We start from the raw sequence: 12,461 nt of genomic DNA, 5'->3' as shown, positions 1-12,461 counted from the left end.
GGTGCTGACCTGGGTGCTGGCCTGGGTGCTGACCTGGGTGCTGGTCTGGGTGCTGGCCTGGGTGCTGGCCTGGGTGCTGGTCTGGGTGCTGGCCTGGACACGCAGGGCCCCAGAGCTCCTGCAAGTCCCCAGGCCACAGGGAGGGACTGGACTTGGACACGGCCCCGGATCCGGACCCCAGCCCATCCCCTCTGGCTCACCGGACAGAATGAAGAAGATGCCAGACACGAAGGCCAGGATGGTCCTTTGCGGCCGGATGTGGCCGATGTTGCTGATGACGAAGGCGGTGAAGACCAGGAAGAGACTGACCATGGGGAAGGGGGTGGCCGTGCGCACCGTCTCTGGGGGTAGGGGGCAGAGAGGAGGGTGAGGGGGGCTCTGCCGGACACCTGCCCCTCCCGGGAGTCGCCTGCCCCGGCTGGCCCACCCCCTTCGGAGACCCTGCAGAATTCTGTCCACCCCTAGTCAAGGCCACGTCCCTGCCTGACCATACCCCCTCACTCACTCAGACCACGCCTTGCTTGTTTGGACACGCCCCTCCACCGCCCAGACCACGCCTTCTTTGGCTTGACCACGCCCCCTCATACCTGACTCGACAGACCCCATTCCTTCCCAAACCCCGCCCACTGCAAAGACCACGCCCCTCCTCATTCAGACCACGCCTTCTTTGGCTTGACCACGCCTCCATATTCCAGACTCCAGACCTCATGCCTTCTCAAACCCCGCCCACTGCCCAGACCACGCCCCTCCTCATTCAGACCACACCTTCTTTGGATTGACCACGCCCCCTCAGTCCTAACTCCAGGCAGACCCCATTCCTTTTCAAACCCCGCCCACTTCCCAGACCACGCCCCTCCTCATTCAGACCACGCCTTTTTTGGCTTGACCACGCCTCCATATTCCAGACTCCACAGACCTCATGCCTTCTCAAACCCCGCCCACTGCCCAGACCACGCCTTCTTTGGCCTGGCCGTGCCCCGTGGACCCCGCCCACCTCTCAGGAAGGTTCTTCCCCCACCACAGCCCACCCTGGGGCCCCTAGGCAGGCAGGTGTGCACTCACTCAGAATGTTCTCTGTGTTCTCGGTCACCAAGTTGATCTCGGGTTCCAGGAAATACTCTGAAGCCACACAACGACCTTTCTCCCGACCTGGAGGCAGAGGAAGCGCAGGTGGGGTGCAAGCCTGGAGGGGGGCTGGGTGCAAGCCTGGAGGGGGGCTGGGTGCAAGCCTGGAGGGCAGGCGGGGTGCAAGCCTGGAGGGGGGCTGGGTGCAAGCCTGGAGGGGGGCTGGGTGCAAGCCTGGAGGGGGGCTGGGTGCAAGCCTGGAGGGGGGCTGGGTGCAAGCCTGGAGGGCAGGCGGGGTGCAAGCCTGGAGGGGGGCTGGGTGCAAGCCTGGAGGGGGGCTGGGTGCAAGCCTGGAGGGCAGGCGGGGTGCAAGCCTGGAGGGGGGCTGGGTGCAAGCCTGGAGGGGGGCTGGGTGCAATCCTGGAGGGCAGGTGGGGTGCAAGCCTGGAGGGGGGCTGGGTACAAGCCTGGAAGGGGACAGGGTGCAATCCTGGAGGGGGTGGGGTGCAAGCCTGGAGGGGGGGCTGGGTGCAAGCCTGGAGGGGAGCTGGATGCAAGCCTGGAGGGGGGCTGGGTGCAAGCCTGGAGGGGGGCGGGGTGCAATCCTGGAGGGCAGGTGGGGTGCAAGCCTGGAGGGGGGCTGGGTGCAAGCCTGGAAGGGGGCAGGGTGTAATCCTGGAGGGGGCTGGGTGCAAGCCTGGAGGGGGGCTGGGTGCAAGCCTGGAGGGGGGCTGGGTGCAATCCTGGAGGGCAGGTGGGGTGCAAGCCTGGAGGGGGGCTGGGTGCAAGCCTGGAAGGGGGCAGGGTGTAATCCTGGAGGGGGGCTGGGTGCAAGCCTGGAGGGGGGCTGGGTGCAAGCCTGGAGGGGGGCTGGGTGCAATCCTGGAGGGCAGGTGGGGTGCAAGCCTGGAGGGGGGCTGGGTGCAAGCCTGGAAGGGGGCAGGGTGTAATCCTGGAGGGGGGCTGGGTGCAAGCCTGGAGGGGGGCTGGGTGCAAGCCTGGAGGGCAGGTGGGGTGCAAGCCTGGAGGGGGGCTGGGTGCAAGCCTGGAAGGGGGCAGGGTGCAAGCCTGCAGGGGGGCTGGGTGCAAGCCTGCAAGGGGGCTGGGTGCAAGCCTGCAGGGGGGCTGGGTGCAAGCCTGGTGGGGGGCTGGGTGCAATCCTGGAGGGCAGGTGGGGTGCAAGCCTGGAGGGGGGCTTGGTGCAAGCCTGGAAGAGGGCAGGGTGCAAGCCTGCAGGGGGGGCTGGGTGCAAGCCTGGAGGGGGGCTGGGTGCAAGCCTGCAGGGGGGCTGGGTGCAAGCCTGCAGGGGGGCTGGGTGCAATCCTCTGAGGTCCAGAGAGGCTGCTGAGTGGGCAGGGGCGACAGGGGGGGACCCAGGGGGCCAGTAGCACTCCAGGGTGATGGCTAATGCCTGTCTTAGGGAGCTGGGGAGAGGGGGTCCCAGGACTGAAGGAGGTGGGTCTCCTGGGGCAGAGGAAGGGCCATGGCCATGGTGGAGGGCAGACTGAAAGCTTGGGCCTGAGGAAGAAGTGGAAAAGGGTCCCCGGCCCCAGAGAGACAGGGGTTGGCTCGGTGGTGCTGGGATCCTGCTCCTTCAGCAGCTGAACCCTCTGGGGACCGAGCTTCACTGCCCAGCACTGCAGCTCCCTGTGCCGGCACGAAGCTCGGGGCCTCTCTCTAATAAGCCAATCAGTCACTCAAGCAAGCAATCAATCAAGCAGCCAGACACTCGTGTGTGTGTGTGGGGGGGGTGCCAGAGCAATGTCCCTGATCCCAGGTTGACTTCTTTGTTCTTTTTCTCTCTAGTTATTGGACAGGACAGAGAGAGACTGAGAGGAGGGAGAGGGAGAGGGAGAGGGAGAGGGAGAGGGAGAGGGAGACACCTGCAGCCCTTCCTCACCACTCGTGAAGCCCCCCTGCAGGTGGGGACTGGGCTGGAACCCGGGTCCTTGGGCACTGCAGCACGTGAGCTCAGCCAGGTGTGCCCCAAAGCCCCTTCTTAGTTCTTTTTTGTTTCAGATGGGGGAGTCAGCACCCTGTGCCTTGGAGCTCCCAAGTGGTGCCGGCGCTCGAACCCAGGCCGCAGGCGTGACTCGCAAACCCCCTGCTGAATGAGCTGTCTGCCAGCCCCAATAAATGAATTTTTTTTCTGCCTCCAGGGTTATTGCTGGGGCTCCATGACTGCACCGCGAATCCACTGCTCCTGAAGGCCTTTTTTTCCCCTTTTGTTGCCCTTGTTGTTTTATTGTTGTGGTTACTATTGTTGTTACTGGTGTCATTGTTGTTGGATAGGACAGAGAGAAATCGAGAGGAGGGGAAGACAGAGAGGGGGAGAGACAGACAGACACCTGCAGACCTGCTTCACCGCCTGGGAAGCGACTCCCCTGCAGGTGGGGAGCCGGGGGCTCGAACCGGGATCCTGACGCCGCTCCCTGCGCTTTGCGCCACGTGCGCTTAATCCGCTGCACGACCGCCCGACCCCCAAATGAATAATTTTAAACCTAAAAATAAGGGGGCAGGGGCCAGCTCACTCAGCCAAGCACTTTCCCTCCACCACCACAGGGAGCACGGCAGGGAAGCTCCGTGAGTGGAGCCCTGCCGGGTCCCCCCTCTCTGCCTTTGCCTCTCTGTTCTCACCTTCTCTCTGGAAAAAAGAAAAAGAAAAAAGCTGCAAGTGTGAAGGGCCCCGCTGAGTCCTGGCAGCCACCTGCAGGGAGCAGCTTCACAGCGGTGGGGCAGGGCTGCGGGTGTCCCCATCTCTCCCTCTCAATTTCTGTTTCTGTCCAATAATAAATCAAAAGATCCAAAAAATAATAAGATTGGGGCCGGGTGGTGGCGCACCTGCTTGAGCACACACGTTACAATGCGCAAGGACCCGGGTTTGAGCCCCCGGCTCCCCACCTGCAGGGGAGTCGCTTCCCAGGCGGTGAAGCAGGTCTGCAGGTGTCTGTCTTTCTCTCCCCCTCTCTGTCTTCCCCTCCTCTCTCCATCTCTCTCTGTCCTATCCAACAGTGACGACATCAATAACAATAACAATAATAACGACAACAATAAAACAACAAGGGCAACAGAAGGGAATAAAATTAAAAATTAAAATACTACTACTAACACAGCTTCTGAGGGAGTTGGCAGTTCTCCAGGGAGTGGGCACCGGTGGGCAGATCCGGGTATAGAGAGCGAGCAACTGGCTGTGGGTCCCAGCCGGGTGTCCCCAGGGGCAGCAGGTGTCTCTGGGCCCGGCCTCACCTGCAAAGAAGCAGACGCGCCAAAGGCCGGCGTGCAGGGCCATCTTGACCTCGGTGGTCTGGTTCTGCGGCAGCACCGTGCCCTCCTCCATGTACAGCCAGTAGTCCGTGCTGACAGCGATGCCCACCAGCAGCAGCCCGCAGGCCCCAAACACACTGCTGAGCAGGGTTAGGGCACGGCTGCTGCAGTGGCTCATGCTCAGAGGTGGGGGGCGCCCTGCGGGGCCTGCGGGCAGACGGGGCAGGCTGGGGCCTCGCTCACCCCCAGGACGCTGGGCCGGACAGCGGCCTCAGCCCTGACCTCGGCATTCCCGCCCCACGCCCAGCCAGCGGGCGGCGGGGGGGGGGGGGACACCTGTCACAGTGCGCGAGGCCCCGGGTTCAAGCCCCCGGTCCCCACCTGCAGGGGGGAAGCTTCACGGGTGGTGAAGCCATGCTGTGGGTGTCTCTCTCTCTCTCCTTGTCCCCTCTCAATTTCTCTCTATCTATCCAAAGTCAGTAAGTGGTTTTTCAAAAGGAAAGATTAGGGCCCAGGCGGTGGTGCACCTGGTTAAGTGCGCAAGGACCTGGGTTCAAGCCCCCGGTCCCCAACTGCAGGGAGAAGCTTTACGAGTGGTGAAGCAGGGCTGCAGGTGTCTCTCTGTCTCTCTCCCTCTCTCCCTCCCCGTCCCTGTTTGTCTCTATGATATATATATATATATGAAATTCAGTTTTCAGGCTCTCAACCCCAGAACTAGGCATTGCTAGTGAAGCCCCCAGCCCGGCTGCAGACCCTGTGCAGTAGACCCCACCCCACACCCTCCGCCTGCCCAGAGCCCTGTCCTGCTGTTCAACGCTGACTGTGCCCTGCCTGATCACGTCCCTGACCTGAGCTACCAGACTCCAACTGGGTGCAGGGCCTCCACTCAGTCAGAACCTGGGCCCCCGGGCCCCCAAGGACCTGGCTTTGAACCCCCAAGCCTGTGAGATGTCTGCCGTCTGCACCTGAGCTACCACCTCTCTCTCCACACCCCAGGCCGGGCTGCCCAAGCGGCACACAAAAACCCTTGGAAGCGGGTCACTGAGCAAAGAGCGCCCACGACCCTGAACTCAGCCCACCCCCCCCCCCCAAGCCTGGACCACCCCCAGCCCAATGCCAGGGCCGTGACCCACCACCTTCTCGAGGCCAGCCTGTGCCCTGACCTCATTTTAGCGCCTCCACCTGAGAGGGTCCAGGCCCCGGCTGCAGACTCCAGAAGCCCGACCCGCCACCCCAGAGCCAGGAGGCCGGGTGCTGGAACCCAGCAGCCTGGAGCCACAGTTTGGGCTGAGAGTTCTGAACGTCAAAGGCCTCATCTGCAGCCTTCCAAATGCACCCCCAGTGAGCAGACCTGAGACCAGCCGTCTAACTGGGGCGGGCGGTGCAGCGGGCAGCGCTCTGAGCCTGAGTCGGGAAGCCTGGGAGCCGCTATTGCCAGGCACAAGGGCCCCGACCACTCACCCGAGCTCTGACCCCAGCTTCCCCCACCAGGACTTCTGTTCAGGGCCCCTCAACATCCAGCCTGGACGGACGCCCTCCCACGGACCCTCCAAAAGCAGTTCCAGTTCACAGAGGGGTCTCCCAACCCTCTGAGGGTCCTCCAGCCTTCCCGGGGTCCCAGAACACCTAGAGTCCTTGGGGTGGGGGGCTTCCTCTGCACGACCCTCGCCCCTGCCTGGCTCCCTAAGAACTTGGCTCCAGCACGTGGTGCAAAGCGCAGGGACCGGAGTAAGGATCCCGGTTCGAGCCCCAGTTCCCCACTCCCTTCAGGGGAGTCGCTTCACAGGTGGCGAAGCAGGTCTGCAGGTGTCTCTCTTCCTCTCTATCACTCCATTCTCTCTCAATTTCTGTCTGTCTCTATCCAATAACAAATAAATAAATAATAATTAAAAAAAAAAAAAGAACTTGGCTCCAAATCACACAAGCCGGTGAGACAGATATATACATATATATTGGGGGACTGGGGCCGTGGGGAGGGGCTCAGCTTGGGCCCCTGGTCCTATTTCATTCAGAGACCTGGACACGCACGAATAAGCCGTGTCCCCCATCATTTCTAACGATAAGAACGGACTCCGGCACACACCAAAAATAAATAAATAAACCCGTCTACGCTAATCTCAGCAATGCAGCAGGACGTGAGCACCAACTTCCAGAAGCGAATTCCTGGCGGGCTGAGCCCGGGTGAGACCCCCGATGGGCCCCCAACACCCGGCCCCCCACCCCAGCTGGGGTGCTGCAGCGGCCCCCCCCAGCCCCATCCCCATCCCTGGCGCTGACCTCAGTTCCCTCTGGCCCCTGGGCTCCCGGCAGGACCGTGCACGGTGGCCCTGCGGACCTCCCCTCCGCTCCCCTCCCCTGCCCTGCCCTGCCCTGCCCTGCCCTCTCCACCCTGCACGGCTCTCCTGCAGCCGGCCTCCAGCCCTCCCGGGGGCACCCTCTCCGGCACCCTGGGCTTGGAGCACCCGGCAACCCGGGCATTCGGAGCTGGGGGCTGCGAGCTGCGGGGTCCCCGTCTGGGGGCGTCCCTCCCCGAGCTGCGGACATCCGAGCGCCACATTCCGCTCTGGGCCGCCAGCCCCGCACCCAAGGGCCCTCGGCCGCCGTGACCTCCTGAGCTCCGGCGCCCCGGCCCCGCGCACCCCCGGCCCCTCACCCCTCCCTGCACCCCCGGCCCCCTCCCTGCACGCCGACCCCCTCCATGCACCCCGGACCCCCTCCCTGCACCCTGACCCCTCCCTGCACCCCCGGCCCCCTCCCTGCACTACCCGAGCCCTCCCTGCACCCCCGGCCCCCTCCATGCACCCAGACCCCCTCCCTGCACCCCCGGCCCCCTCCCTGCACCCTGACCCCTCCCTGCACCTCCGGCCCCCTCCCTGCACCACCCGAGCCCTCCCTGCACCCCCGGCCCTCTCCCTGCACCCGCGGCACCCACCCTGCACCCCCGGCCGCCTCCCAGCACCCCCGGCCCCCTCACTTGACCCCTCACCCCTCCCTGAACCCCCGGCCCCCTCCCTTGACCCCGACCCCCTCCCTGCACCCCTCACCCCTCCCTGCACCCCCGGCCCCCTCACCCCTCCCTGCACCCCTCACCCCTCCCTGCACCCCTCACCCCTCCCTGCACCCCTCACCCCTCCCTACACCCCTCACCCCTCCCTGAACCCCTCACCCCTCCCTGAACCCCTCACCCCTCCCTGAACCCCCGGCCCCCTCCATGCACCCCGACCCCCACCCTGCACCCCGACCCCCTCCCTGCACCCCGACCCCCTCCCTGCACCCCGACCCCCTCCCTGCACCCCTCACCCCTCCCTGCACCCCTCACCCCTCCCTGCACCCGCGGCCCCCTCCCTGCACCCGCGGACCCCTCCCTGCACCCCCGGCCCCCTCACCCCTCTCTGCACCCGCGGCCTCCTCCCTGCACCCCCGGCCCCCTCACCCCTCCCTGCACCCCGGCCCCCTCCGTGCACCCGACCCACTTCCTACAACCCGACCCACTCCCTGCACCCCGGCCCCCTCCCTGCACCCCGACCCCCTCCCTGAACCCCCGGCCCGTCGGCCCCTCTCCCTGCAACCTGTACCCCTCCTTGCACCCCAGGACCCCTCCCTGCGACCCTGGCCCCCCCGGCCGCCAGCCCCTCGGCCCCCTTCCCTGCACCCCCGGCCGCAGACCCCCAGCCCCTGCACCCCCAGTCCCCCTCCCTGCACCCCCCGACCCCACTACTTGCACCCCCAGCCCCTCACCCCCCTCCCTGCACACCCCGCTGCCTCCCCGCGCCCCCAGCCCCCTCCCTGCACCCCGACCCCCTCCCCGCGCCCCCAGCCCCCCTCCCCGCACCCCCGCCCCCCACCCCCTCCACCGCCTTCCCTGCACCCCCAGCCCCCACCCCCCCCTCCCCGCGCCCCGGCCCCCTCCCCGCCTCACCTCGCTCAGGGCTGGGCGGACGCTCCGGGCCGCGGGCCCCACAGCCGCATGACCGGCCCCGCGGCTCCCCCCGGCCGCCCGCGCCCCCCGCCCGCACCCCCGCGTCCCGCGTGCCGGCCCCGGCCCGCACCCCCGCCCCCCGCGCCGGCCTCACTCGGCGGACGGAGCAGGGAGCAGGCAGCGACGGCCGCTCATTGGCTGCAGGAGGAGGGAGGTGCGGGGGGCGCCCGGGGCCGGGTGGGGGGCGCGCGGGGAGAGTCGCGGCGCGGGTGCGGGTGCGGGCGCGGGTCCGGGTCGGCCCCCCCTCCCTCCCTCCCCCGCGGGCTGCAGGTGCGGAGCCGCCGGGGGCGGGAGGCGGCGGGGCGGCGCGGGGCGCGGACACCGGAGACCTTGAGCCGGGAGGGGCGGGGCGCGGGGCGCGGGGCGCGGGGCGCGGGCGTCCCGGGCCGGGGTCCCAGCGGCGGGCGGAGCGGGTCTGCAGCGGCCGCGGGGCGGGGCGGGAGCGGGAGCGGGGCGGGAGCGGGAGCCGGGCCCCCCCGCCGTGATGTCAGCGGGGCCACTCTTAAAGGGGCAGGCGCCCACCGAGGGGCCGGGGCCGGGGGCCGGGGGCAGGGTCAGGCCGGGGCGCCCCCGAGACCGGCCGGGCCGGGGGGCGGGAACGCGAGAGTCCGCGGGGACCCCGAGCGAGCTGCCGCCCCCAGCCCCGCCCTCCAGGGAGCCCTTGGGCCGCGGGCCTCCGAGCTGGACGCGGGGCTCTGTCTTCGGCGGACCGGCACCTGTCCGCGGACTACATTTCCCATCGGCCCCGGCGGCGAGGGTCCGCCGCGGGGGGCCGGGGGCCGCCGCGGGGGCCGCCGGGAAGTGTAGTCGTCGCCTCGACCGCCCATCCGCAAGTGGGTCACAGGCCGGCCCGCGGGCTCGGGCGCCCGGCTTGGGGTGGGGTGGCCTCCGCGGAGGTGGGGCGCCGGGGTCCGGATGCTGTACCCCGGGTGCCTCTGCGGCTTGTCTGCTGGGGCTCAGTGTCCGTGTGTCCATCACCTAGCTGGCGAGGGCTGTCTCCAGGGCCTCTCATCCTGGGGAGCTGTCTCTGGCTCTCATTCTGGGGCTCTCTGTCTCTCTCATTCTGGGGGTCTCTGTCTCTCATTCTGGGGGTCTCTGTCTCATTCTGGGGGTCTCTGTCTCATTCTGGGGGTCTCTGTCTCATTCTGGGGTCTGTCTCTCTCATTCTGGGGGTCTCTGTCTCATTCTGGGGGTCTGTCTCTCATTCTGGGGGTCTCTGTCTCTCATTCTGGGGTCTCTGTCTCTCTCATTCTGGGGGTCTCTGTCTCTCATTCTGGGGGTCTCTGTCACTCATTCTGGGGGTCTCTGTCTCTCATTCTGGGGGTCTCTGTCTCTCATTCTGGGGTCTCTGTCTCTCTCATTCTGGGGGTCTCTGTCTCTCATTCTGGGGGTCTCTGTCACTCATTCTGGGGGTCTCTGTCTCTCATTCTGGGGTCTCTGTCTCTCATTCTGGGGGTCTCTGTCTCATTCTGGGGGTCTCTGTCACTCATTCTGGGGGTCTCTGTCTCTCATTCTGGGGGTCTCTGTCTCTCATTCTGGGGTCTCTGTCTCTCATTCTGGGGCTCTCTGTCTCTCATTCTGGGGCTCTCTGTCACTCATTCTGGGGGTCTCTGTCTCATTCTGGGGTCTCTGTCTCTCATTCTGGGCTCTCTGTCTCTCATTCTGGGGGTCTCTCATTCTGGGGGTCTCTGTCTCTCATTCTGGGGGTCTCTGTCTCATTCTGGGGGTCTCTGTCTCTCATTCTGGGGCTCTCTGTCACTCATTCTGGGGGTCTCTGTCTCTCATTCTGGGGGTCTCTCATTCTGGGGGTCTCTGTCTCTCATTCTGGGGAGCTGTCTCTGTCTCTGTCTCTCACTCTGGGGCGCTGTCTCTGTCTCTCACTCTGGGGAGCTGTCTCTGTCTCATTCTGGGGCGCTGTCTCTGTCTCACTCAGGGGAGCTGTCTCTGTCTCTGTCTCTCATTCTGGGGCGCTGTCTCTGTCTCTCTGGGGAGCTGTCTCTGTCTCTCATTCTGGGGAGCTGTCTCTGTCCTCTCATTCTGGGGCACTGTCTCTCTGGGGAGCTGTCTCTGTCTCTCTCATTCTGGGGGAGCTGTCTCTGTGTCTCTCACTCTGGGGCACTGTCTCTCACTCTGGGGAGCTGTCTCTGTCTCACTCTGGGGGGCTGTCTCTGTCTCTCTCACTCTGGGGGCTGTCTCTGTCTCTCACTCTGGGGAGCTGTCTGTCTCTGTCTCTCTCACTCTGGGGAGCTGTCTCTGTCTCTGTCTCACTCTGGGGAACTGTCTCTGTCTCTCATTCTGGGGCACTGTCTCTCTCTGGGGAGCTGTCTGTCTCTGTCTCTCTCACTCTGGGGAGCTGTCTCTGTCTCTCACTCTGGGGCACTGTCTCTGTCTCTCACTCTGGGGAGCTGTCTGTCTCTGTCTCTCTCACTCTGGGGAGCTGTCTCTGTCTCTGTCTCTCACTCTGGGAGCTGTCTCTGTCTCTCACTCTGGGGAGATGTCTCTGTCTCTCACTCTGGGGGGCTGTCTCTGTCTCTCACTCTGGGGAGCTGTCTCTGTCTCTCACTCTGGGGAGCTGTCTCTGTCTCTTACTCTGGGGCGTTGTCTCTGTCTCTGACTCTGGGGCGCTGTCTCTGTCTCTCACTCTGGGGGGCTGTCTCTGTCTCTGTCTCTCACTCTGGGGGGCTGTCTCTGTATCTCACTCTGGGGGCTGTCTCTGTCTCTCATTCTGGGGCGCTGTCTCTGTCTCTCACTCTGGGGGCGCTGTCTCTGTCTCTCACTCTGGGGGCTGTCTCTGTCTCTCACTCTGGGGGCTGTCTCTGTCTCTCACTCTGGGGCGCTGTCTCTGTCTCTCATTCTGGGCGCTGTCTCTGTCTCTCACTCTGGGGCGCTGTCTCTGTCTCTCACTCTGGGGGCTGTCTCTGTCTCTCACTCTGGGGGCTGTCTCTGTATCTCACTCTGGGGGCTGTCTCTGTCTCTCATTCTGGGGCGCTGTCTCTGTCTCTCACTCTGGGGCGCTGTCTCTGTCTCTCACTCTGGGGGCTGTCTCTGTCTCTCACTCTGGGGCGCTGTCTCTGTCTCTCTCATTCTGGGGCGCTTCTCTGTCTCTCACTCTGGGGAGCTGTCGCTGTCTCTTACTCTGGGGAGGTGTCTCTGTCTCTCACTCTGGGGGGCTGTCTCTGTCTCTCTCACTCTGGGGGGCTGTCTCTGTCTCTCACTCTGGGGCGCTGTCTCTGTCTCTCTCACTCTGGGGAGCTGTCTCTGTCTCTCACTCTGGGGCGCTGTCTCTGTCTCTCACTCTGGGGAGCTGTCTCTGTCCTCCATTCTGGGGGGCTGTCTGTCTCCTCTTGGTCTAGGGGGCTGTCTGTCTGTCTCTGCTCACTCTGAAAGCTGTCCGTCTTGGCCTTTGACCTGGTGCCCCCCCCCCCCCCCAGGAAACACGCAGAGACACACGGCAGCAGCAAAGTCCGCGTTTATTCTCCGCGGCGGCCGTGCCCGCAGGAGCAGTGGCGAGGGATCCCGGGGGCGGCAGGACGGGGTGAGGACTGAGCCATGCACCTGGCAGGCGGCGGGCGGCAGGGGTCTGGGCTGGGAGGTGGCAGCCGGGGTGGGGCCTGGGACAGAAGCTGGGGAGGGGGTAAGGCCTCCGGGCTGGGGGCCTGGTCCTGGAAGCCCAGCTGGAGCAGCCCTGGGGCGCGGTTCCCACAGAGGAAGGGGCGCCCGTCCTGGCTCTACAGGAGCGGGTGGGGCGGGGGCTCTGGGGGGCAGATCCGGGAGGCTGGGGGAGCCCCCCCCAGGGTCCAGGCTGAGGATCAGAGCATGGGGGGGGGGGGCTGGGGGCGAGGGAGGGAGCACCTGGCACCCACAGGGCAGAGGTGGGGGGCTCTACCGCGGACAGGGGTTTCCAGTCCGGGTGTGGGTGGGGTGCGGGTGGATCACATGACGGGCACGGGGCTCAGGGGGCTGCGGGTGTCGGGGTGCAGGAAGTCGGGGTTCACGTAGGTGAAGCCTTGGAATTCCGTCTGGTCGATGCTGGCCAGAACCAGGCGGTCCGGGGGCGTGAGCGCGGGCGCCGCCCGGGTGAAAAACTTGTCGAAGTTCTCGCCGCTGCGGCCGCACTGTGGGACCCCCGTCCGCCCACCCGTGGCCCGTGAGG

At 65.8% G+C, this 12,461-nt stretch overlaps 1 protein-coding gene across 1 annotated transcript in view; it reads right to left on the bottom strand.

Annotated features, from left to right (window-relative positions):
• Positions 1–12,031: 12,031 nt before the first annotated feature.
• The window catches only part of PRKCG (protein kinase C gamma), a 42,431-nt gene continuing 42,001 nt past the window's right edge, over positions 12,032–12,461 (bottom strand). Inside the window, exon 15 of the mRNA XM_060183910.1 lies at positions 12,032–12,423. Coding sequence (XP_060039893.1) covers positions 12,241–12,423 — 183 coding nt within the window. The 3' untranslated portion in view covers positions 12,032–12,240. The remainder of the gene's footprint in view (positions 12,424–12,461) is intronic.

The sequence above is a fragment of the Erinaceus europaeus genome, unplaced genomic scaffold, assembly GCF_950295315.1.
Source record: "Erinaceus europaeus unplaced genomic scaffold, mEriEur2.1 scaffold_796, whole genome shotgun sequence".
Lineage (NCBI taxonomy): Eukaryota > Metazoa > Chordata > Mammalia > Eulipotyphla > Erinaceidae > Erinaceus > Erinaceus europaeus.
Note: the sequence above shows the minus strand (reverse complement) of the source record. Positions and strands in the feature narration are given on the sequence as shown.